Source organism: Pleurodeles waltl, chromosome 10 (assembly GCF_031143425.1).
Source record: "Pleurodeles waltl isolate 20211129_DDA chromosome 10, aPleWal1.hap1.20221129, whole genome shotgun sequence".
NCBI lineage: Eukaryota > Metazoa > Chordata > Amphibia > Caudata > Salamandridae > Pleurodeles > Pleurodeles waltl.
Window position 1 is genome coordinate 420476628 of NC_090449.1, and position 27623 is coordinate 420504250.

A 27623-nucleotide genomic window follows, 5' to 3' on the forward strand; every position below is an offset into this window, starting at 1 on the left:
AACTTCCCGTATATAGAGGCTCTTCCTAATTCAAGATTAAGAAATTTAGTGTTACAGTTCCAAATTGGGCTGAACCCTGGATCTATGGATCCAAAAGCAAAAGCATTTCTTAAGGATAGCCAGGGTCTGTGTACATGTGGCTTACAACAGAAATATACTATGCAACATTTACTTGTGGATTGTCAATGGTTTTTAGGAGTGCGCAAGAAGTTTTTAAAAACGATTTTTAAGGAATATAATATTACTAATCGGGACCAAGCGCTTAGGCTACTTATTGATATGAGATTTTTAAATGTAACTTGTGCACTGGGCCTATTTTTAGATGACTTAAGAAGGGAAATATTCAGATTTATAGGGGTTGATAGAAGGTAGAGTATCATGCGGAATGTAGAGTTTTAAATGTTATAATTGATTACTATTATATTGGTTGATGACTTTAGGAAATTTTCTACGCTAGGAGAGGGTAAGAAATAACATGGAGAGCACTTTTTAATTGAAGAAAGAAAAAGCACTTTATGATAAAGTAAGGATGGAGCTCTTTTAGAGCTGTATAGGGGTTAAATTGGCTGGCATGTTGTACTTTATGATCCTATAAGAACTTGAATTATGGAGGAAGTAAAAGAAAAGAAGAGCTTGTTTAATCTAAAATGAAATTGGTTGATGGTATTCTAGATAACCTCGCTATGCATAACAAGGCAAGAAATAAAACGTGGAGCATTCCAAAATGGGAAACTGTACTTAGGAGATTGCAAGGACCAGAGTCTAATTAGAACTGTATGAGGGATAATTTAAGTTGGCATGCTGCACTTTCAGGAACTGTAAGAACTTGATTTTTAATCAAATTAATTATGCAATTAGAGTTGGTAAATAAGAATTAGAATGATCTAAGAACTCTGTGTGTTAATGTAATATGTAATTGTACATTTTATTGTTTGTATACTTTTAAGGCTTATGTCAAATAAAAGATTTTTTTTTACTTTGACTTTGACTGTCCTGGGAGAGAAAGCACTGAACCTGGCTTCCTACATCCTGCTTCCAAAGGTTCTCCAAGGGCTTGGAGTGAGCTTGCCTCCTATTAAGAAGACTCAGGGACATCAAAGACTTCATCTGCCGGTGCCAGGGCTCTTCTGCTGAGAGTACGGACTTGCAAGTGGTGCCAACTCCAGTCCCTGGGCCCTTGGAAGTGTAAACTGAAGGAGAAAATCCACCCATCAATGCGCCATGCTGGAAGAATCGACGCAGTGTAGCGATGCCCCTTGGCTGAAGAATCAATGCAGCGCCTGCCACGTTGCTGGAGAATTGACTCACTGCCTGTCTCGCGGCTGCAGAATCGACGCAGCACCTGTGTCACTGCAGACCCATCCACACAGCGTGTCTGGGTTTTCCAATCATCGTATCTGGTTGCCAACTTTTCATCAACCCCCGTACTGCAGTAAGGTACAGAGGTTGTGTGTCCAGAAATTGACATATCGCATTTCCTGCTAGGAAAGAATCAATGCCTCACCTCCCCTGCCAGTAAGGAACCTGCACATAGTCTCACCTCTGAGGAAAGAATCACCTCCCTTTCGCAGCAAGGAACTAATGCATTGCTTTGCTTTTCTGGAGCCTCAGCACCCATGTGGCCTGCATCGTCTTTGTTTTTCATGCATCCAACGTATTTTGTGCTAAATAGATACATATATTGAGTCCTATGGATTAAGACTGGCTTAAACTTTTAAAAAGAGGTATTTTGACTTGTGTATGTTGGATTTTTGTTGTTTTGGTCTTGTTTGACTCAGATAAATATTGGCTATTTTTCTAAAGTGGTGGTGGTGGGGTGTGTGTACACACACACACACACACACACACACACACACACACACACAAATCCTTTACACATTGCCTTTGAAATAAGCCTAACTGCTCGTACCAACTGCCAAGGGGGGAGCAGGGGTTATTTTAGCTGTATAACTCCTTTACCCTGACCGGAGTGAGAGTTCCTGCTTGGACATGATGCAAACCACTGCCAAATAGAGAAATGCTAGGAAATGCTTTTCTAAACTATGCAAACTCTACAACAACTATTTCTGCATCTTACTTCTCCTCTGAAGCTCCAGACTACAATCATCCTCTTCCACTTTTTTTTTATAACAAATTTTATTGAGTTTTAATGAAGACATTTGGCCAAGTTGATCACAAACTGCGATAAGGAGATTGGAAATTAAACCCCTAATCACGAGTATCAGTAACTTAGTAATCACACAGACAGTATTGCTCCACCCACCCCTCGTCATCACAGTGACCAAAATATATAACACTTTGCATTGTCATACATTTGGTCCCCGTATTGTCGATGTGTAATCCCGTATCTTGGTGTCTAGAAAAGAGGTAGGAGTATGGACAGGTGTTATAACAATATCCCTATAATCGGCCCACCGCTGACAGATTTTGGGGATTTTTTAGGGTAACCTCTCACTTGAAATATGGCTAATTCGAAGCTCATGCAGTGATCTAATCCCTTCTTCCAGACTCCTACCAGTGGGGAAGAATTCGTTCTCCACATTTTGGTGATGTCTCTTTTTGCCATTGTGAGTCACAGGAATAATAGCTGCCACTTGTAGTGATTGCCACCAATGCACTCTGTGCTATGGAGAATGGTCAGTTTTGGGTCTAGTGGAACGTCCCAGGCAAGTAGCTCACCTGGCACCCCACCAGAAATGTATCAGTGGGGGGCAGCTCCAGACTGTGTGGAAGAAGGTACCCTCCCTTTTGCCACAGTGGAAGCACACTGGGGAGGTGATCACACCCATATGATAGGAGCGGCGCCATTTATAATATTCTCAGTGGAGGTATTTGAATGGTATCAGGCTGAGGCGCTGGTGTCGCTGCTGAGCGGAGAGCCCCCAGAGCCTTCGTCCAATTGTCATCATCCAGGGTGTCATTGTCCTCCTCCCGTGCCCTCCATATTGTAGGGCATGGGAGCTAAGTGTGATCACTGATTGGTAGATTTTCATAATCTTGTGTGCACCCAAATCTCCCATTAAAAATCAGCCTTCTAGCTCGTTAAACTCTGTTAGCGTCAGTAGATCTCTAAAATATAGGGATAGGGTGTGGCGGAATCGGAGATATTGGTAAAATTGGCTGCAGTGTAGTTGGTATTCTTTTTGCATCTCCTGAAACGATTTGAGGACTGTGCCATGCATTACGTCACCGAGTGTGGATATACCTATGTAGTCCCATCTCTGGAAGTTATCCATGAGGACTACTTGGTGTTGTGAGGTGCCGCAAAGGCGTTGTGTGTGTCAGTTTCCCCAACCACCCCATCCACCTAAGAAACTATCTCCAGGTAGCTATCATGACTCGGGTTGCTGGGGGTAGTGACCTTGTTGTCTTGTTGCTATACAGGTAATCTAGGAGAAAAGAGTCGCCCAGTGCCCAGCTCTCCAGAGAGCTTTTCTTGTATCATCTTTACTGTGTAAACAAACTCTACAAGCAGGCCCTGCTGTTTCTGCACTGAATACCATAGAGTCCACACTTCGGCAGCAGGGCAACTACTACTCCATCAACACGACTAGAGCCCACCTGCCTTTCAAGGGCACACCACCTATAGCAAGGACATATCCTTCATCTAAGAAAACCTACTCACATAACAGAACTCTCCACTTTAGAATGCATCCCCAGCTGACCATCCCTCCGTAGAAGAAGACATTCATCAGCAGAATCTTCCCTGTACAGGCAGCAAAATTCTGGAACTCTCACCAGGCAAAAACAAGAAATATCCACGACCACCTGGAATTCAGGAAGGCAGTGACTTGGCTCTTCTCAAGATGATCACACAGCCAGCAGACAGACCTAGTTATCATCACTAGGAGAGTGTGGATAAAATAAAAGTCAACATCAAACTCACCAGAAACTGGAACTTACCCCCTAAAGAGCATAGGCGTAGCCGCATGCTTCATTTCTCTCACTCCCTTTTCTCCACTCCATGCATAGGTGCAACACCATTTTTATGGTAACACCATCTGAACAGCGTTTGCAATCCACAGCAAAAGCAAAACACTTCTCACATTTACCGAATTACATTCACATACGCGTTTCCACTCATACTCTAGCACCTTTAAAACCTTGGAGTTCTATCTTCCACTTTTCACTACATGTTAAATCTGAGCGACAAAAAAACAATAATAGTGAAACACTAGTCATTTGCACACCTTGGAAACAGTTATTACGTGCCATTTTAGAGTCCCCCCCACCCACCCACTTTACAAGCATGTCCACGGACTGCCATGCTACCTGTTAGCAAATGCATTTTTTTTTTCCCTTGTCAGGGGTATGAAGCGCTATATAAATGTAACTACAAAACATCTGTACTTTGATAGGCAACAGAGTTGAGTTATGTAAAAAAACAAAATTAATGCATCTTAGAGAGGGAGCTAGCTGGTTTTGCAGCACTCGAGAGGAAGTGACTCTGCCCCCATGTTTATTGATGCGCTTCTGGAAGCAGGTAGAATCTTTATGGCTTTCTGGGCGCCCCATTCCTTGCAACTGTGTTCAGAAGTTGTGTAGATGGTTGGCCCCATTCTTACCACTCTCCTTCCCCTCACCTTCTCTTCCTCGTAACACTTTCTAATCCCATCTGGGTTCCCCACCTTACAAAACTTCCTAACATTCCTTCATGCTTACACCATGTCTTCTCTACAGCACCTTTCCCCTCGCCTCCATAGTTCTTTTCATCTTATGAACTCGCGCCTTAAACCCGTGCCCTTACAACCGTTTTGCTCTCGCTTCCTTGGTCCTCTAGTCTTTTTGCACCACTTTTCTCCGTTCACACCTTCTTTCACACTCCCTCCATACACCCCTCGGGTCAAAGCACGGAAATCGCCTTAATTAAGCACGCCTCCTCCTTACACCCCCTTTCCTTTTTATACTTCCGCCCAACATGCCCACCTGTCTCCTGCCCACGTATCCCCTCCTTACGGGGCGCCCCCTTACTTAAGTCCCCTCTCCTTGTACCGCTACCATCATACACACCTCTCCTACTTACACACCCCGTCCCCTCCCTCCCTTCTGAAAGGGGAGCCCCTCCCGCCCCCTATGGCCCATGGGGTGGAGCCCGGGCTGGGGCCAGCTGTCTCTCCCTCCTTCTCTTGGGAGCAGCCCTCTCCCCTTACAGTCCAACTTCTCCAGCCTGGCCGGGGCAGAGGCAAGGGTGAGCTCAGATTTTCTCTGCCTGAAGAGGCCCCCACGAGTAGAATTTACACTCGGAGACCCCCGTCTCCTATTTTTCCCGGTACCTACATTAGACCGGTGATACCACCTCGCCCCTTCCCCAATCTGGAATAGTGAGCAGAAGCGTACAGTCGAGGGACGAAGGGGAGCCAGTGAGTCCAGGGCGGAGGGGTGCAGGAGAGCCCCCTCCCCCGGTGGCAGAATGGAACTGTCGGTGAGCGACCACCTGGAGGGAATCCTGTCTGATTTCGAAGGTAAGGCGGGAGGCGCGGCAGGTCCTGATCTGCGTGCTGGCGCGAGGGTCCGATATCAGTAATGTGAGCTGCGTGGTGTGGCATGGAATAACATGGATTGCGTTATGTGGCATGCATCATGGGTGGTGTGCTGCACGCGGTTTGGTGTGTGGCGTGGAATGCTCTGGTGTGGTATGTTGTTGGGTTGCACTGTATTACTGGTAGTAAGCTTCTGCTATGTGATGATATTTGCTTTGTTCTGCAAAATAGGTCGCCGGAATAAACTGCAATGTTGGGTCCAACCCCTCTTTGCCTCGGTAAGGGGTGTATTGAAACGTGTACCATAGAAACACAGACCATAGTTTTAGGGTCCATGGCGGTCTCAGTTCTCCTGTTGCTCAGACGGTGCGTGGTCTCCAGACTGACTGCCCCTCACTACTGCTTGTTTACCCTCTTTGGCAGAGCGTATTGAATTCGTGTACTTTCTACTTTTAGCAACCCAGTTAAAGGTTGCTCCATGTGTAGTACCCTCGTGCTGACTGCAAAAAACAATATTTTCTAATATGCTTGCAGTTTGCCCCGCCCTCTCCGATTGTTCCAGGGTGAAATGCTGTAAATTTATATTTGCCTGCTTAGTTGCACAATTATCTGTGCCCCGCAAATGATTTTCATGAAGAGTTTCAAATAGTGCATTCCCTATAATTAGTTTTCATCAGTTTCCCATGATGGAAGGACGTTTTTCTTTTTACTGGGGAGAATTTCGAAGCAAAAGTACACGAGCAAGTGCCAGGATGTAATGTATCGCTCTTTTTCTCAAACACCACTTTTAACGCAACGGTGCTTTGAACGTAGGCTGGCACGTCGAATACACACTACACAACTACAATTCCCAGAATGCAAAGTTGCACTGGCTTAAGGCTAGGACAAAAACAAAGCTGTACTGGCTTAAAGGATCGTACAATCAGAAAATGTTGCAAGTGAAGCTGCTTGACAATATTGTTTACACGTGGCTATCATAGATTTGTGAAAGGGATAACATGCAGTGAACAACCCGACTTTGACAATACTTGTAAGTCTAGCCGTATCGGTAAATCATGATTGTTATATCGCGAGGTATACAGTACATTGTATGTGAACCTATTAATAGGAATTGAGTAAAATATTAACTTTTTATGATTGTTGAGGTGGAGTTTCTGTGTGCACACCAGAAGAGCATTGCTATTTTTTTCCTTCAGTAGGCAACCATCACTGGAGATATTTGCGCCTCATATATTAACCTTGATACTTGCATCCCATCTCCGAAGACAGCCCATCCAGGCCGAGTTTCTCGCAGACCTTTGCATACCAGACGCGATTGTTTATTTTTGCAAATATATTCACCCCAGAAAGCATTTCTCCCATTCAGGTTGTGCAGCCGTTTGGCGAATGTTTGAAGTCCCGGTAGCCAGAGGTTTGGGGTGGGGAGAGACTGGTTCAGCCCTCGTCGTGTAAGTGCCGGGGCTGCAAAGAAAAACAGTCGGGATAGACAAGTATAGGAGAGATCTGACAGTCTGGAACAGAGAGGTTTCCAGTTACTCTTGGCGCTTCTCATTGTGTCACGTTAGGGTGACCGAATGACCCTAGCTGCCTGCAAGCCAGCCACAACAGTGCCGTGAAACGACCTGACCGTACGCATTTCGGTATCACATTCAGGATCCCCTGTCTGGGTGACTTCAGGGTTCCCTTGTGGTAAGAATGCGAAGGGTGTTGCTGTGATGCCCCCTTGTAGCGGTGTCTGATTTTTGGAGCCTAACCTTTCCACTCGTTCTGGGAAGGAACCAGCTTGTTGCCCTCTGGACGAGGTAGGGAGGCTCCCAGCCCCACTCTGGGAAGGATTTACCCTGCCCATGTCACTGTTGGAACTGCAGCGGTGACGCCCCTGCACCAGAACTAGAAGACAGCTTTTAGTACAGGCTGGTGACTTACTAGTGGGCAGAAGTGACTGCCTGGCACGTTTGGACTTTCAATTGCAGTTTTACACAAGAGAAGTCGACCCAAAGGTATTGCAGAGCTTTACACGAGCACCAGTTACAGTACTCGGGCGCACAATCATATGTTTATAGGCACGGGAAAATTCCGGGCATAATTCACAATTTGGCGGATGGGTTACCAACAACAAATTTGACAGATAGCCCGCCCGCGTCGTATTAGTATTTCCATAGGCTATAATGGAATTGCAATAGGTGTTTGTGAGTGAGGAACCCTCTCTGCCAAACTCTAAATCACGTCCCAAGTGTTTTGCCCACAATCACAGGATGTTCAACCAACGCCCAGACTCGAACCTGGCTCCCCAATTACATAGTCTGCCGTTCTGGCCTGTAACGTCACACCATCCGCAGGATTGCTCACCGAGTTGACCGCTGGATCCTGAAATATGCTGTGGTCAACGCACCCGAGTTCGAGGTCCAGTATGGGTCGTTGTTTCCAAGAGTATTTTTAGGGCTGTCGAGAAGTAGTACTTGCCAATATCGGGAGACTTTGGTGCTTAAGGCTGTATGATTGGTGTGGTGTATCGTAGACCTGAGGGGGCCCCAATTATTGCTGCACTTTATGATTCAAATAGCAGCCAGGTGGGCCGTTTTCTTCCTGTGTTTGCCGATGCCAAAGTTGACCTCTCTTTGGTATAAAGTATTAGGTAATCTTGGTGCTGGGGTTGGTATACAGCGCACTTTGCAGGGGTGTTTCGCGCTATCGCGCGGAGAATTTAGCACCAGTAGCGTCTCAAGAGTATTTATTGCACTATATGAGCTGTATTTAACCCCCCCCCGTAATGGGCCACGCTGACTTATTCTCGGTGGGCTGAAGGCTAGGGGGCTGCCACCACCCAGCTATGACCCCGTTACCCTTTTCTAGTCGCTGTCTCCAGCATTGTGAGGCTGGTTTGAACATATTTTTGTGTCTGGACTGATTTCTGGGTTCCAGCCCACTTTTGGGAGCATTTAGCAGTTTCAGGGACAACCCGATGTTCGGCACTATTGTAGAGGATAATTCGGTGCTGGTAGGACAGAGTACTGAACTTTGCTTCTATCTCACAGGGAGGTTTGTCACACGCCGAGAGGGCTATTTGCCCCATTTGTGAGTGGGTATTTGATGCTGTCACGGTGGTGTATGACCCTGAGAGGACGAGGTATTTGTCGGCGACGTTGTGACAGTAAGATATTAATCACTGTTGGAATGAGGTCATTTGCCGCTGTTGGGATGGCGTATTTGGGCCTGATGGAATGAAGTATTCGGCGCTGTAATGGAAGACTATTAAGAACAGCTACTGAGCTACTTGTAACGTTCATTGTGTAGAATGTAGTACGGTCATAATGTAGCCTTACTACTGTTAAAATAAAGTAATTGCTGCTGTTAGGGAGAGGTGCATCACTAACTCAGTGGAGTGTTCCTTGACGGCATTTAACTCCTCTGTCAACAGGTTTGAACGGGTGGTCCTTCCTAGTAGTGACCCTCGACCCCGATCCTCCTAGGGCTGCCCCCCATTAGGTTGCCGCTGCTGCCAACGACTGACACCCTGGCAGCCTCGATTAATTAACAGGCCCGCGTCGTCTTCCTCCCTGGTACAGAGCAGCCCCCACCCTTCACACCCTCAATCTAACGGCACCATTTGTCAGTGATGAGCAGTTATGCCCCCTCTGTCGAACGAGATTACTGTAGAATCTCCTCCCCTCCCGCCCCAGGGGTCAGCATGTCAGCCCTCCAAGCACAAGGAGCTGCAGGAATGGGACAGGAGTCGTAACAGGTCATGACACTACCCAGAAATACCAACATTTTATTGAGTATGGGTGTGACGAATTGGGTTAGGCGGGAGAGCTTGAGAAGCCTGTGGGGGAAGAACAGGCAGGGAATGAGGCTGTAGGTGGGGAATACAGACTCCGCGTTCTCCACTCGCTTGTTAGGATGATTCGTTGTTCTAATGAGTGGGAAACAGATGCTGAATCTGCTAATAATAATGACTTAAAAACAAAAGAGATTTGCAATCCCCTCTATAAAACGTGGGAGGCAGCAGCAGTGGGGGATGACCTCTCAGGCTTTCAGCACTTAACTGTTACAAGCCTGAGAGGTCACCTACGTACCGCTGCTGGTTGGCAAGTAAACGTCCGAACATGAACTTACAACTGACAAGATGTGTAACGCCATTTTGCAATGAACAACCCTCACGATAAAAAAATGAAAATGTTTGCAACCGCAAATGGTTTTTACACGTACGAAACCTATGTAACGAGTCAGAAAATCCTTTCCTATATATGAAGTAGGTTTAGCAACGCCTACTGAACCGCAGTCACGAAGGGGTGTCCCTTCCTAATTGCAATGTGGCATGTATGATGGTGTACGACCATAACTGCAATTGCAACCCCTGGAACAGTTATTGACACTTCAATGGACACCTTACCCTGTATGAATGGTGTGCAGCTGACCTGGGGTCTGTGGAGTTTAGACAGTGGTCCCTGAACCACTCTCCGGTTGTCACAAAGAGAAAGGTGGTTTATTTTTTTATTTTTATTTTTTTAATAATTATTATTGAAGTAGCACCACTTCCTTTACATGGACTGCTTTAAAAAACATACGTTTCTTGTTTAGGAATGCAGACAGTGGTCTGCTGTTCCCAGTGTTTCTAGCCAATCACAGGGTGTCACACATACCAACATGCCTATCAAATATTAATCAGGCAAGTCATTCTGGGACCCCTGTGACTGGAGATTTTTCAATGAAACCCATTAGTACATAGACCTCATCCATTGCAAAATCACACACCAGTCACAAAACGTTGGTGCACAGCTCTTATGACCTGCCTCATACACCTGGCCCAACCTGTATTAACACATGCCATGGAGTAGACGGCAACACAGTAATTGTGAGGTCAGTGATGGAGTATGCCGCAAGGGCAGGACATTACTTAATGGAGTGTCCCCAATGTTACCTCACAGTATTCCTATTTAGATTCTGTGGCATGGCACACACACTTGGCATGACCATTCCCTCCTTGTTGCTTGCTTCCTTGCCAGCAGACTAACAAACATCGGCCTATCCCCACTTCTACCATATTAAATTCCGGGTTGCATCTGGTAACGTGGTCTTTGCTTACTGCTTGCTCATGGTTTTCCAGTAGCATGGCTTTCCCATCATTGCTTGTTTAAATTAGTGCAGGGTGTGGAGGCAATAAATGGCCTTGATGTTTGTTTATGGTATTCCTTGTTGGGGGGGGGGAGCGGGGGGGGGGGGGGCATTAATTATCCCTGCTGCTCAGTTGATTTTTTTTTAATTTTTTTCTTTTTTTATTCTGGTAGGATTTAGTACTTTAGCATGACTTTGCTGCTTGCTTACTGTATTTTCCAAAGAAAGTGGTATCAGAGCATGTCATAGCTGCCTGCTTGTCTGATTCCCAGTAGGATGAGGTGGCATTAACTTACCTTGATACTTGCTTTACCGTATTCCCAGCAGGTTTGGGTGTCCTCGCTGCCTGCTCATGGTATACCTGGTAGGATGAGTGACATCCGTGTTCCTCACTGCTTGCACATAATATTTCAGGTAAGATATGGACGCATGGGCTATCCTTGTAGCTTGCTTACAGTAGTCCATGTGAGATGTGATGGCATGAGCTGTCCTGCTTCTAGCTTAAAGCATTCCAGGTAGCATGTAGTTTCATTAACTCTTCTCACTTCTTGTTTACAGTATTTTCAATAGGCCACGGGGATACAGCCTATCCTGGCTGCTTGCGTATGACATTCCCAGAATGTTGAAATGGCACAACCTGTACTTGCTGGTTGCTTATAGCATTTCCGGCAGGGTTCGATAGCTTGATTATGGTGTTCCTGACAGGGTCTCATGGTATAGATTGTTCTCACTGCTGATATGGGGCATTAATTGTCCCTGCTGTGTTTTTTGTTTTATATATTTCTGTTCGAGTAGGGTGGCATTACAGGGATCTTGAATTTAATAAAATACCTACTTGTCCAATGTACAGGTTGCTTCATAAATCTACTTGTCTTGTAAAAAAAAAAAGTCTACTTTTCCTTTTGGTGACATGTAGCGCGGTGACAAATTATGGCAGCAAATTCATTATATTAGAGCTCTGATAATAGCCTCTCTGATTATGCCTGGGTTCGTTCTACAGTAAGGCTTAAATATTAGCAATTTCTTTTGTCACCTTTGCACAGATTTACATAGTGGGACAGGAGGTAAGGGTAAGCAATAATTCCAAGGTTGGAATGCCTTTTTTTAGTCTGTGCAAACCTAATAACTTGCATTTTAAGTGGTTTCACCTACTCTAATCATTTCCCATACTGAGAAAGGTTGGAAATTCACTTCTGACAAGAGTCAGAAGTAAAACTTCTTCCAGGGTTGGGGGAAAAAAAAAGTGGTTAAAGGTAAGGTGAACTTGTCAACGCTCAACAAATTTACGCATCATTAAATCTACACCTTTATATTTGCTCGTGCTAATATACAGCTCACAGATATTTCCTAGGACTACGATTTCCTGGTCTACTTATGTAAATTCTTGTGAGTTTTTTGAAATACGCAAATCTGCTCACATGTGAAGACATATACCATGGGTGCACTTTTGTGATTTTCTTTAAGAATTGGGCCCATAATTAGGTCTGGCGTTAACCAAGACCTTTTGTTTTACTAAAATTCTATCTCTCTCCATCCAGCTATTGTCTGGCTTCACTGTGACCGATCCTACTTGCAGAACCTGCAGCTAATCAGTATCTGGATACACTCACACGTGACAAGTTCCACATTCTACAAATCATGTTACATTACAATGATAGCAATCTTCTTTCATAAGGAACATATTGGCATACAAAGTAATTTTGTTCAGTGCCAGGAACTACTGTTGCAATGTGTACTTCTTGTGACCAAGAGTATTTTTGCTTTTTGCTAATATTTGTTACGGTGATGAGAGCCCAGCAGCTCCCATAACAATAAAGTTTTACAAAAGCCATGTCAAAACAGGACACACATTGACCCAACTAAAAGATTGACCACCAATGTCGGGCCTATTGGCTTTGCTAATGTTTGTTTATCTTCATGTCTCCTATAATCTTGTTGAAACTGGTTACACTGACTTTTCATTATGAATATTTTTTGGAAATACAAGCATGCATAAACACATTTTACTAAACGATGCCTCAAAGAAACTGTACCTAAAATTTCACAGTAGTTTAGCAAAACTTTTTTTTCCTAGTTGCATCTTTTTTGGGAACTTTTTATCTTGAAATAAAAAAAAACACCAATCTTGCATTCAAGCTTCTGCAAATATTTGCATTTAATCAGAGAGCATTCTGGGAGCATTAAACGTAGCTTCATATCTTAAACTTTACACACTTGTGTACACATTTTTTTAAAGTTATCACTGTCAGTTGTGGAGTCCGTGCTTGGAACATTTATTTAGAACACTCAGCCTAATAATGAAGGCTTTGCAAGAAAGAACCATAAATACAAGTTTGAACAACATTCACATAGAGAGGCAAATATTACCTAAACTGCAGACAATTCCTTTCCCTTCTCTGTAATGTGGTACTGTAAATTGGCAGCCCAAGAGTTTGTGCTGCAGGGGCATGGGCCTACTTGACCCAAAGGATAAAATAAACTTAAGAACTTGTTGTCTTTGACCCCTTACAATATGTCCTAAAGCTTCAGGGCTATAGGAATTTTACACCTCTGCATTAACTGTCCTTCTTTTCTGTTCTGGGATTCCTAGTAGGATGTGGTGACATTTATATTTATTTAATTTTAGAGTTTTTTGATGGTGGTGTTAGACCTTAGAGTGACGAAGCTCTTTATAACAAAGCACACTAGGATAATATCATGGATAACAGCTGTAAGTGGAGGAGAAATGTTGTGGTTAGTTACTACCTGAGGGAGACAGGAAACATGAACCTTACTTGAACTTCTGTGTGGTTTAGGAATTTGACATAATGTGTCTGGTAGTGGTACAGGTTTTATGCCCTTGAGGACTGCAGCAGTGCACCCGAATTGTGGCAGCAGGAAGTCCATATCAGCAGGAATAAGCAAAGGCAGCGATGTTATGGCATGTTTAACATATGATCACTTAGTTTGGCTTTGAAAATTTGTCGCAAGAGAGCATGTCTTATATAAGTTGGAAGGGATCCTGGGTGGATATTTTACTGAAATTAGTTTTTCAGGTCGAGCGCGCAAGCACTCTGATGTGTTGTAATCGCCCTGTGAGCTTTTAACCACGTAAGCCCATCACTGTCACTCACTCATGGGCTTGCCTTTCAAAAATCCTTTGTTACCATTGATAAAAGCTTTATGTTTGTTCCTCCTTGGGGAGTTTTGTTACCGCCTTGGCCATCGACCCTGTTACATGGATAATTGCATGTTTGCCAATACGTTTGACTGCACGCAAACTCATTTTTCCTTTTGTGTCTCTTCTTCACTCTCATGGTGGCCGTGACGCTTTGAATTGGCACCCTTATGTCAACTGTTTTTACTTTTCATTTTCAAATGATGTGGCAAGAAAAGTTCAGTTAGGAATTTATAACGCTAATAGCTCTAATTCAAGCAAACACTAGACCCATTGCATTGCAAATGCTTGTATTAGTAGTGGTTTAGATGTGATTCGTAGGTTCTTTTTATTTTTATATTCTCTTTTTTTGTTTTTAACTTGACAGCTCTAGAGTTTGTCTGAGTTGTGGGGTTTTGGTAGGATATTAAGGTGTATCACCTTGTATGTAATACCTGTTGTTTTATAAGTTGATGGAGATTCAGTATTAAGCATTTGGAGAATTTAAAACATGAACAATTCTGTAGATTTTTTGTGTGAGTGATCAGTCTGGCTGGAAAGTGGAAGATGCCTTTGAGAGGGCTTAGATGGCAAACAGGTAATCTAACCTCCTGTTAATGAGCTTTAGGGTTTTTAGACAAGCAGTGAGGAATGTTGCCTGTCAGCAAATAGCCCCCCAGATTCAGAACCAGAGGAGACTTTTATAATGGTCTTTTGTGGAGCCTGATACCTTTGTAACTTGTTTATTTCAAAGCTGCAAGGCAGAATGGGCAACCTACCTAGAGCTGTCCTCCTCAGATGAGGATCTTTTAACTGCTTTTACAGTTATTTCAGTGAAGGCTAAAACTCTTCTCTATAAGATTGTGGTAAGCCATCTAAAAATATCCCAAAATGGTTTGATCCAGGTTGCACAAGGGCCTTGTGAAAACTAAAGAGTGCACCTAACTCATCCCCCAGAGATAAGGAAGTGGGGAGCATGTATAGGTGTTCATATAAAGAAGAGCTCAAGAGAAGGAAGGGGTACTTGAGGAGAAGGGCATGAGAGCATTTGGTAGATGCTAGTACAATCAAAGACAGTGCAAAGTTCTGAAACATTATCATTCAGCCAAGCTTTGCCCATGAGTACATCCCCAGTATATGTCATCCATATACCGGCAGAGCACAGGGTGGATCATTTTGAAAACATGTACAACTGTTCTGTTAAGGTTATCCTGGGCTCTGAGGACCAGGTGAAGTGGAGAAAGTCTAAGTTGGTTTTGACCTTAGAAGAAGTTAAACAGGGAATTCTGGGTTTTGCTAGGAATAAGGCCCCTGGACCGGACGAGATTCCACCAGATTTATTTTTACGTTATGTTGAGGTTTGGGCCCCTGTGTTAACGTTGGTCCTGAACGCTGCGTTAAGGGTGGGTTCCTCACCTTCTTGGTCTAGCTCGATAATAGTACTGGTATATAAAAAAAAAAAAGTGTTAAGAGCAAGCCTGAGTGTTATAAGCCTATTTCCCTGCTCAATTCTATAGTAACGGGTAGGATAATATTAAAAAGATTGCGTTTATGGGTGTACAATAATAACATAATATTGGGCTGTCAATATGGGTTCCAACAGGGTAGGTTGACAATCAGTCAATGTTTTAACCTTTTCATGATTGGTAGTGAATATACGGTTGCTTGCCCAGAAACTATGTACCTCGCATTTAAGGATCTAACAGCCCGTTAGACCGGGTTAACCAGGATAATTTGTGGCAGACTCTGTTAAATGTGGGGGTTCATCCAAATATTGTTTACTTTCCCAGGGATCTCCACCTAGATACTGAGCAGTGGTTAGGTACTCAGCAGACTTGACTTGCCCTGAGAGTTTTACAACGAGGCGTGGTGTGAGACAGGGTTGTATTCTTGCCTCATTTCTGTTTACCCTATATCTAAACGAGCTGGCGAAGGATCTAGTGGACACTAAAGCCGAATGCACATTAATGGGTTCCCGTTCCATGCCTGAGTTGCTTTTTCGCAGATAACTCAGTTTTGATGGCTAGAACCGGGAATGGTCTTCAAAAGCTACTGAATGCTTTTGACCATTTTATGATGGATTTGGACCTTGCAGTTAATTTGTCTAAATCATATATTATGGTGCAGGGGGCCAAACCATTAAAGTCCAAGTCCTTTACATGAAATCAGTACCCCCTGTCTAAAGTAGTGAGCTTCCCAAATTTGAGGGTACAGTTTGACTCTGGCCTGAGCTGGAAGCCACTGATGGAGGCCAGGAAAATGGAGTTCAGAAAGACCATAGGGGCCATTTTTAGGGTCGAGAGCAAAGCACTCTGTCCCTGGTGTAATCTCTCTATGGGCTTTTAACCACACCCATCAGTTTGGTTAGTTCTTGGGCTTGCCTTTTACGTCATGCCTTTTCCAGTGTTTAGCCCTCCTCGACCGCACCGGCCAACTACTGGAAACATACGAGGCTCCATGTTTTCCGTACGGTTTCTGGACTACTTTTTCTCTTTATTCTGCAGACATTGCGATCTCGCTGGGCAGTAGTCAAGCACTTTGCATGACATCGACCCTGCTACATGGCTGGTTGCACTTTTGCTAGTTACATGGCAATGGATAATTGCACTTTTGCCAATACATTTCCCTGTGAGCGAACTTCTGTTTCCTTTTGTGTCTCCGTCATGCTTCATGGTGAAACTGTTTTACTTTTCAGTTTATGTGGCAAGAAAAGTCTGGTTAGGAGTTTAAAACATGAATAGCTCTAACTCGAGCAAATGCGAGACCCATTGCGTTGCAAATGCTTCTTAGCTTTGTGGCTAGGCTGGGCTGTTGCCTTTGAAAGCCCTAATGAAAACACACAAAGCCAAATGTGTTTCAAAAATCATGTATGGGAGTAATATTTGGGGGTATCTCCCTCCCAGGGAACTTCAGATCAAGGAGAATATATTCTTTAGGTGGGTGCTTTGTGCCCCTCAGAATACTTCAACCTATGTAGTACACAAGGAGCTAGTGGGGGGGGGCAGGCATTTCAGTTATCTTATAGCGATGCACCCGATAATATTCTGGATCAGAATATGGACAAGAAAGGAATTATTTTTAAATCGTTTATTCGTGAGAGATTGCGTGCAGATGGACCATGCCCTAACAATCCCTTGGCTAAGCTATGTGAAAGATACACTCATCAGTTTAGGTATAATGGAGATCTTTTTTAAGCCAGGGGGGATTGTTAAGGGGGACTTGAAGTATATCAAAGACTCTCTTATAAATAACCCTTAAATGTGTAGAGGGGGAGCTGGTTAAGCCATCAGTCTGCCAACACGTCATCCCAACTACAACTTGGGAGATAAGATCCTATTTAACGATTGTGAAAAATAGGTATAGAGGGTTGCTGACTCGTTTCAGGTTAAATTTATTGGATGTTTTGATTCCAACCTGCTTGTGGATGACCATAAGACAACCCAGGACACCATACATTTATGATGTTCTGTAAATTTTATCAAGCTCCCAGGTCTGTCTTTTTTTATTTTATTCCCACTGCCCAATGGCCTTGGTTTTAGACAAGCAATCCTATACCTGCAAATGTTGCCCGGATATTGGGTAATTATTAATGTGTGCGCATTTTCAAATTCTGCAATGATGATTACACAAGCACATTATATTCGTTGTTTTTAATTGTGATGATATTTTTATCATTGTATTTATTGCATATGACTGTTGTCATTTTTTTTATGGGTGCTGAATAAAGAAATTTCGATTTGATTTGAAAAAGGTATTCTGGTTAGTACAGCGTTCCGATATTCTATTCAAGATACCACCAGTGCTTGTGCAGCCACTTTGAAGTCATGCTTGGGGATGAATGGTCTGATATTACAGAGCAGCTTCAATTGAAATCTAACACAGTTTATAATTTATTTATTCATTTTTATTTCCCCTTTGTGTGGAGGTTGAGACTGAGGGTGATTTCTAGTGTGACACACAAAGATTTGGCTGTTTTAATAATCTTGAGGAAGATGTTCAGGGCCCATAATTTAGGAAGTCAGTCAGAAGGGAGGTCTTAGGGCTATTAGGTGAAAATGGGAGCAATTACGGTTTTTTTAGGGTTATTTGTTTCATCCGTTATATCTGAGCTTGTGTCAATATCATCTGTGCTGTCAGTCTCGAGGTACAGCAGAAAAGTGTTCACACACTGGTGGAAATCAATACCTGCCTTGGAGAATATCTTACCCTGAGGTTCAGCATACAAGTTGAATGATGGGAGGACTAGCATTGATCCTTCGAGCACTCCAATGGAAAGGCTTTAGGAGTGGATAGAGAAACATCTGTAGGTTAATGCATTGTGTTCTGGCCGGAGTGCTTTGAACCAGGTCGGCACTGTGAACTCATTGCCTATTCTGTTGCATAAAGTGTGTAGGAGAATGTTGTGGGCAATTGCATCAAACGTGTAGGTAGGGCCAGGAGTACTAACTTGCAGTGTTTCCTTTATTTAAAAAAAAAAAAGACCCACAAGGAGCCACCAGTGGTCTTATGCCTGGAGGTTTTTCTACAACAAGTAGCTTTACACTTCTCAATTATTTCAGCCAGGAAAGTGTGGCCTTTTAATGGGTCTTTGGTCTTCAAGCCTGTCATGATCACCGCTGGAGTTTGTCAATATACGGCTAATATTACCGAGTTATAGCACATCTGTAAAAGTGTCTTGAACATGAGTCAAATTTATGATTTTTATCCACTTGGACCGTGGGGCATCAGATCCTTCCATGGCAAGGGGGGGTGGCAGTGAGTCACAGGAGATAGTAAGGCTTATTCTTTACAGTAGCTTTTTTCAAATCAGTTTCTGAAATTGGAGTCAAGGAGTACTCGTTGCACTGATGATGCTTTTCTGATAAGAAAAATCTGCTCAGATTGTGATATATAATCTCGGATTGGATTTTTTCGTGTAAAGTGTTTGGCTTAGTCATTGCATATAAGAGCACTAGGTTGGTGAGTTATGGCTTCGTTGATGTCATCATGTATGTTTTTGAAAAAGCTCCCAGAGCCTGTTTTTTTGCATTTAGAAGTTAGGGTGTGGTGGAATGGCTTTTCCTTGCAGCTTCACTGCACTTTTCCCAGGATGTCCTTGCTGCTTGATTATAGTTTTCTTGGTAGGATATGGTGGTAGCAGCTGTAACTGCTGATGGAATTCTTCTTCAGGATGCGGTAGCACGGCCTTTCCCTGCTGCTTGATTAGGGCATTCTCGACTGGATGTGGTGGCATGGTGCTTTTTTAAGGCTTTCTCTGTAGGATGTGGTGGCACTGCCTTTCCTCGCTGCTAGATTTTGGTATTCTTAGTAGAATGTGCTAGCATGGCCTGCCTTTGCTTACAGTATACTCAGTAGACAGTGGTGGCCTGGCTGTTCTTATTAATGTTCTTGATAGGAGGTGGTAGCATAGATTGTCCTTGCTGCTTGGGCTGTCTTCGCTGCTTGCTTACAGTATTCCTGATAAGGCTGTGGTGCCATGGGCTGTCTTCACTGTTTGCTAATGGTGTTCCTGGTAGGATGAGGTGGCTCAGCCTGTCTTTGCTTATTGCTCATTATTTTCCCGATAGGCTGTGGAGCCACGGGCTGTCTTCTTTGGTGTTCCTAGTAGATTGTGGTGTGATGGACTTCCACGGGTACTTCGAATCTTGTTTTGATTGGAATGAACCTTTATTTTAAACGAGGACTATAATAAAAATAAGTGCAACAAAATGTAAACCGCTTTGTTCCCAATTTTAAAGGAGGAGGGGTTTATACAGGTTAAACCTGCCCTCTTGTTCTTACAGTTATTGCAGACCCCTAGGATTATGTTCCATGTTGCTAGTTTTTTAGTGGGAGCTGTTAGGGTTAAGAAAAAGAAGTTCGCCATCAATCCGATTATTTTATTGTAATGAATTGAGTGATTAATTAACTTCTTATAGGAAATGTAATTTCTGCGAATTTGGGAGAATATTAATGATTCACGTTAAATGATGTTTCTAGGATGTTTTACTTTATTGACCCTCCTCTTAAACATTGTAGATAATATGAATTGTTGATTGCTTGTAATTCTTGATTGTTCTGTTTTTATGCCTTTTTATGATATTTATTTATCGAAATAAAGTACTTTGACTGACTGACTGACTGTAAACCGCTGTGTTGGCATAACAAGTCAGTCAGCTATTGCCAAGGTAATCACAAAGAGTATAAAATACTCATAGGAACTCTTAGAATGTAAACATGTTCACACTAGAATAAACAGAGGAATGGGCTGAGATGGAATATTCACACCCATGAAGGAAAACCACCAAAACCAACACAAGCTTACTTATTTCCAAGAGAATTGTATGTTTTCTTTTTCCTTTTTATAGTGTACATCTCTAACCCTACGGCATTCCCTCCCTTTGCAAACAAATTAAATTACAGATATAATTATATAGTTTAGAGCACAGATGCGAAGTATAGCTAAGAGTGGATTGGACTGATATTGGGGTCAAATAAAAGGATTATTCGCGAACAGTTTGCTGACTGGCGTAGTTTGTCGCTATATGAAATATTTACGGTGGCATCTTTTTAATACACAAATTTATAAAGAGCCTCTCGATTTCAAGCGCTGTAATTAAATGATGGTTATTCTCATCTCGCTTGGATGTACTAAATTTTATAGACCTCTCGAGAAAGAAAGGTGAAGTTGGTCTGCCCTCCTCGAACCTGTGCATTACAGATGTCTGGAGCAGGTGCTGAAACCACTGATCTGCTTTATGAGAGAATGGTTTTAAAATCTTGCACAGCAAACGGTTTGAATTTCATCAGAAACTAAAAGGTAGCTACCGGGTCTGGCTTGGGTAAGTTCGTAATTACACCATGTATATTGCGAGGGACATATAGACAAACAACACAACACTATTACTCTCCCCATACGGTTAATACCAACACTAGTAATACACCTGCCACAAGTTCAAAGATCCACTCTTCTAGAAAACAAAGTTGTGCCATCACCACCAAAACACAATCTCTTGACTGCATACCAAAAAATTCTCTACCACTCTGTAGGAAACTGGCCCTTGTTGCAGTAACACCCCCCTCCAATACACACACACTTTTTTGCCTGAGATTAATGCTGACTTGACTGAGAGTGTGCTAGGATCCTGCTAACCAGGCCCCAGTACCAGAGTTCTTTCCCTAAAAATGTACCATTGTCGCCACAATTGGCACACCTCTGGTACACAGATAAGTCCCTTGTAAAAGGTACCAGTGGTAACGAGTCCTGTGACCAGGGAAGGTCCCTAAGGACTGCAGCATGTGTTATGCCACCCTAAGTGACCCCTCACCAAACACATGCACACTGCCATAGCAGATTGTGTGTGTTGGTAAGGAGAAGGCAAAGTTGACATGTCATCCCTCTCAGGGTGCCATGCCCACAAAACACTGCCTGTTGCATAGGTAAGTCACCCCTCGAGTAGGCCTTGCAGCCCTATGGCAGGCTACACTATACCACAGATGAGGGCATAGTTGCATGAGCAATATTCCCCTACAGTGCCAAGGTAAATTCTTAGACATTGTAAGTGCAGTATGGCCATATTAAGTATATGGTCTGGGAGTTTGTCATTATGAACTCCACAGTTCCATAATGGCTTCACTGAATACTGCAAAGTTTGGTATCAAACTTCTCAGCACAATAAACACACAGTGATGCCAGTGTTGGATTTATTCTAAAAAAGCACACAGAGGTCATCTTAGAGATCCCCCCAGTATTTTACCCAATCCTTTATTGTAGGACTGACTAGTCTATGCCAGCCTACCACTAGCAGACCAGTTTCTGACCCCATGGGGTAAGGGCCTTTGTGCTCTCTGAGGCCAGAAACAAAGCTTGCTCTGGGCGGAGGTGCTTCACACCTCTCTCCTGACGGAACTGTAATACCTGGTGGTGAGTCTCAAAGGCTCAGGCCTCGTGTTACTGTGCCACAGGACACTCCAGCTAGTGGATGTGCCCGCCCCCAGACAAAGCCCCTCGTTTGATTGCCAGTTCGGCGGGAAACTTAAGAAAAACAAGGAAGGGTGACTACTTTAGCTGGGGCCAGCCCTAAGGTGTCCAGAGCTAAAGTGACCCCACTCCCTGCAGAATCCTCCTTCTTAGTTTGGAGAACAGGGACAAATAGGGTTAGATCCCCAAAGTGAGTGGATACAGGAACGGTGTAGCCACCCTCAGGGACAGCAGCCATTGGCTACTGCCCTCTGACCCCTGCAACATCTGCCAAGCTCCACAGGACTGCCTGGCACCCAGAAGGACCAACAACTCCTGTGGACAGTGGCCCTGTCTAAAGAAGAAACAACCACCAAGGACTCCAGCCTCACTCCGAAATGCGTGAGTCCTGACCATTCTGGTGGCTGGTTGGGCCCCCAAACCGACGCCCACGGCTCATGCCCAGGTGGCCCAACCAGCTGGAGAGGATCCACAGGCGATTCTGAGCAAGTGGCGACCCTGGGTTGACCTCTCCACCCAATGACAACGACACCTGCAGAGGGAATCCCGAGGACCCCCCCGACCGCGGAAGCTTCGGATGAAGATATCCAACGCCTAAAGACACGCTGCACCCGCAGCCCCTAGGCCTTGGAGAACCCGACCTCCGGTTCAGCAATGTTCAGCAGGCGGCCTTCCTCCCTGTCCAGCCTGTGGTTTGCCCGAGACAATCTCCTGGACCTCGCCTTCAGCCTCTGAGTGACCTCCCGGGTCCCCTCATAGAGAATCATTGGAGACCCGATATCTTGTTTGCACCCTGCACCCGGCTGGTCTAGCGCCGCTGAGGGTGTATGTTTGGTGCCTACTTGAGCTCCCCTCTCCCCCTCCACCCCCAAGTACTCCTCTAAACCCCCCAGGTCGGCCCTCCGAAGACGCAGGTACTTACCTTCCTGCAGATCGGAAACCGAGTGCCCCCAGTCTCCATAGGAGCCCATGTTAATTTTGCCTAAACTTTGACCTCTGCACCTGACTGGCCCTTTGTTGCTGGTGGTGGATGTTTGGGGTTAACTTGAACCCCGACCTGTGGTCTTCCTAAGCCCCAAAGACTGGAACTGTAAGTGTTGTACTTACCTGCAAATCGATCTACCTTTTCTTCTCCCCAGGAACTGTTTCTGAAAATTGCAGTGTCCACTTTTAAAACAGATAATTGTCAATATTTCAAAAACTGTATAACTTATCGATTTCAAAGTGCTATTGATACATGTGTGAAATACGAAACTATTGAAGTACTTACCTGCATCTTGTGGTTCTAAAATAAATTAAGAAAATATATTTTTGCTATATAAAAAACATTGATCTGGAGTTAAGTAATTGAGTGTGTGCTTCTTCTAATGTCTGTGTGTCTACAACAAATGATTTGCACTACCCCCTGGTAAGACTACCACAAAAGAGAGCATTAGTATTATCTACTTTAGCCTCTGTTATGCCTCTGGGGAACCCCTGGACTCTGTGCACACTATATCTTATTTTGATATAGTATGTATAGCGCCAGCTTCCTACACACACTCTAAAAAGAAGCACCACATCTACAGCCTACTCAATGACATACAAATTGACTTACTCTTCATAACTGAATCATGGTTGGGAGATGACAAGGCTCCGGTGTCGCATGAAGCTGTTCTTCCAGGCTTTCAAACCGTCATGCAAAATTGCAAATGTGGAGGTGGACTAGCTTTTATATTCAAAGAAAAAATAAATCTCACCAAAGCTGACAACGTTTCCATACAAGGTTGCTAAGCTGTCATCACAAGATGCAACCCTACAACAACATCCTCCTGTAACTTCCTCCTTCTTTACAGACCATCATTCAGCAATGCATCATTCCCAGACACATTCCTTATGACACTACACTCCAACATATGCATTTTGATGACCGCAATATATGGTTTGACAAACCCAATATGCCCCATCGAAGAACTATCATCACTGGCCTAGATGCACTGAACCTACACCAGGTTGTCCACAAACCCACCCACATACATTGCTGGACACATCTTTGATGTCATTTTTACAAATCAACAACTAGTTATCTTCCAATGCATTACTCCAATCACCTGGTCAGACCACCATCTGGTAACTTTAGAACGCAAAAACACCCCAAAGTACCACAGATAAGGCTGCCTTGCATGCAATCACATATTGACTGGGGAAAAAACTACATTTTAAATACTTAAAAACACAACTAACATCCAACACAGATATAGACATAATAAATTCCACTCAAACTATGTCAGAGGCTCCAGAAAGCATTTGAGATCCTCATATCACCAAAAACAACAAAACAAGACAAAGGAAAACGAGCACCTTGGATGAATGCAGAACTAAACAAAGATAAAACCTGCCTCAAAACAAATAACAATCAAGACAATCTACACCTACACAAACATAACAAAATATACAAGTCAACAATCAAAAAAGCTAAAAAGGGTATTATTCAAACAGAATAAAAAATGCAAAATGTGGAAGCAAATAGTTTTTTACATTTCTCATTTAATTACATAAACGCACAGAATTAACTCATCTATTTTTTTGAAGGATGTACTGACAAACTGGTTAATCACAACACAACCAAAGCAGACCTGTTGGCCTCATGGTTAAAACAAAGGAAAACCACCAGCACCAACCCATTTCTAACACTCCCTTCCAAGAGTAGGCTAACCCAACCTCTAAATTACATCAAACAACTCTTTGAGACTGAATTCATGGATTTGTTGTCAAGGAAGAGGCACAGACTCTATCCTTATCGCCAGCTGCGATGACCTTGAAAACATAGTAAAATAAAATGGGGTCGCTGCACTCCTCCTCTTGGATCTTTCAGCTGCATTCCACACAGTTGATCATAACACCCTTATCTAAAGACTCTACAAAGCTGCTTAGAGGGGACTGTTCTCGGCTGGATCACATCCTACCTTCAAAACAGAACATACTCCCCCTTTCTCACACAAACCATACTTCACAAAAGCAAGGGTCCCTCAAGGCTCTATCATCTCACCCAATGCTTTTCAACTTCTACAGTAAGTCATTACTAGCAATGATCAATGAATTTCAGCTTACTTGCTATAAATATGCAGCTGACACACAAATACTTTTTAAACTGGAAAGTCCCAAATACATTAGAAACTCAAAAATTGTCTGTTGGCTTCGAGCCGATGATCAGTGGATGGATGACATGGAGCCACCACAAAATAATTAAATGTGTCCAAAACTGAAATACGTACATGTGATGATTGGAAAAATTATGACTTGCTCCGCTCCTCACTATCTGAGGCCACCTCCTTAAAGTATCCAAGGATGTTAGAAACGTTGGAATTACCATGACTCCAAGCTATCGATTAATGCTCAAGTGGATAAGTTAGCAAGATTAAGCTTCATTGCTATGAAAACTCTGCAATGCATCTCCCCCCCTCCCCCCCCCACACTTGGGATTGCCACACACGGTCCAAGGTATTATTTCTTTTGTACTGTCAAAACTTGATTTTGCCAATGGCTTCTACAACCACAGGTCATCCTTCTCAACTATGAAAAGACTGTAAGAGATTCAGAACTCGTCCGCCAGACTACTCCTACATGTAAAGCCACAAGCCCACATCTCCCCCCCCCCCGCCTTGAGGGCACTACATTGGTTACCAGTTGCCAGAAGATCCACCTTCAAGCTGCTTTGTATCACCCCTTTTTTATCAGGAATAAAATCACCAAATACATTCAACAAAAAAACATCCGCTCCAGATTGGCACCTCTGCTCAAAACACCAGCATACAAGAAAAAAAAAACTACGGTTGGTACATCTTTCTGTGTTCGAGTAGCCAAACTAAGTAATTCACCACCCCCAAAAATAAAATCCACAGATAACTCTCATCTTCAGAACACTACTCAAGAGTTGGCTTTTTCCTACATGATCACCATATGCAAAACACATGTACAGCACACGCCTGTGTATGTAAACATGTATAATTTGATTACATGCATGTGGCTAGATATGTGCTTTTTGTTTGTAAAAATATATATACTACATATAGTTTTTAAAGATATATAGATATTCTTATAGGTATGCTTAACAAATGTATATATTTAAGGTTAAAATATATATTATTTTATGCTTAACATATACATGTAAATGACTGAGTCTCTAGTTTATTTTATCTATCACAATATGTGATGTTATATACCTTATTTAATTATATGCTTAAGGGTCTCTGTTTTATTTTCATCTATCACAGTGTTTAAGTATGATCATAACAATTGTATTATAAGTGTTTCACTGTTGAAACATTGGGAAAATATAAAACAAACAAATTAAAAGAAAAGAATCAAAGAAAGTAGCTTTATCTACAGCAACTCTTTAAAGTCGGTGTTTCTAACTATATACAAACGAGACTTCATATAATACAACTTTATACATCTTTATTATTTTCCAAATATGTCTGTTTGTGTCATTATGTATTGACATTTCTTACTCTAGTCCTACTATTAAATAAATAGAACAAATCATCTAACTCTTCTCCAATTCACTACTGTCTCATTTGTTACCTCTTTCATTATATCATTTACTCTCTTACTTATCCCAGATCTTATTGTACCACTATGAACTTCCATAATAATCCTTCAACAACTCTTACCTCTATTCCTTATTTGACCTATCCAAACCTTCATTTTACTAGTATCCACAAAATAACATGTTTTAGGCTCTTCCTTCCTCTTTAATTCCTTTGACTCATTCTAGGTCTCACTTTACTACTACGATCTCCTTAATAACCCTTTCTAAACTCTTCCCTCCCTTGACTCATCTCAAAGCTCTTTTCACTTTAATGATCTCCCAAATAACACTTTGTAGACTCTTCCTTCCTCCAGCCCTTCGTTTTCCTGTTCAATCTAACACTCACTTGTCCACAGATCAAAATTACTAATTGGATTTCCCAATACTAATACATCACTAATCCGTTTTGGGCTCTGGACTAGCATGCTACTTGCCAAAAAAACGCGTTAGCGCCTGGCCAGGGGTAGTAAGCACTATAGAAATACAGTTACAATATAGGATGAACCTCAAGGACGCTCTAGCTGGGTTGGGTCTGACTCGACCACCAGAATGCGTGGGGGAATGGCTTTGTGCGGGTAAGTGTAAAAAGAGAATGGGGAGAAGATGAATTGTATGGGTTTGGTAGAGTTAAGGAAGTGAGCACACCCAGGTCCCTTGTTTTTAAGAAGCTGATTCGCGTATGAAGCCTTGGCTGACCTGTAGTTCACTCTCATTGGTGTGCTGGTGACCGGATGCAGCCATATGGCACTCCTCAGACCATGAGCTGGAGGATCCAGAAGGGTAAATTGATGCATACTCAATAGAGAAGAAAACACTTCCGGGTCTTTGCACAGGTGCTCATGCAGCGAAAGCAAAGACAGAGCTGCAAGCCGTGGGCAGCAAAGAAAGCCCCAGTAGAACCGGCTGGCATGCACGCGTCCGGGCACTGCATCAGACTGAGAGCCCAACGACCAGGAGCTTAACCCCTTAGCTGCTGGGCCTTTCCCCCCCCAGTGCTGAGCCCTTTTTTGGCTATTTGGGGTAGTTCGCGCTTAGGGCTTCATAACTTTTTGTCCACATAAGCTAACCACGCCAAATTTGCGTCCTTTTTTTCCAACATCCTAGGGATTCTAATGGTACCCAGAGTTGGTGGTTTCCCTTGGAGGAGACCAAGAAAATAGCCAAAATACAGTGAAAATTTAGTTTTTTCCAAAAAAATGGGAAAAAAGGGCTGCCGAAGAAGGCTTGTGGTTTTTTCCCTGAAAATGCCATCAACAAAGGGTTTCTGGTGCTGAAATCACTATCTTCCCACCTTTCAGGAACGGGCAGACTTGAATCAGAAAACCAAATTTTTCAACACAAATTTGGCATTTTACTGGGACA

The 27623-nt window shown here is 43.2% G+C and overlaps 1 protein-coding gene and 1 long non-coding RNA gene across 7 annotated transcripts in view; one reads left to right on the forward strand and one right to left on the reverse strand.

Moving 5' to 3' along the window:
- Positions 1-27623, reverse strand: part of LOC138261582 (uncharacterized) — a 182840-nt gene that overhangs the window by 48891 nt on the left and 106326 nt on the right. The window lies entirely within an intron of this gene.
- Positions 5022-27623, forward strand: part of LOC138261581 (septin-9-like) — a 533955-nt gene continuing 511353 nt past the window's right edge. Inside the window, exons 1-2 of one of the 6 annotated variants that reach the window (XM_069210668.1) lie at positions 5023-5462; positions 10920-11009. Coding sequence is in view for 4 of the 6 variants with exons in the window: in XM_069210670.1 (XP_069066771.1) it covers positions 5567-5633 (67 nt within the window). In the remaining 2 variants the exon portion in view is untranslated. Of the gene's footprint in view, positions 5463-5560; positions 5634-10919; positions 11010-27623 lie in introns of those variants that run through there. The other 5 variants (XM_069210669.1, XM_069210671.1, XM_069210665.1 and 2 more) reach the window with 5 other exon arrangements.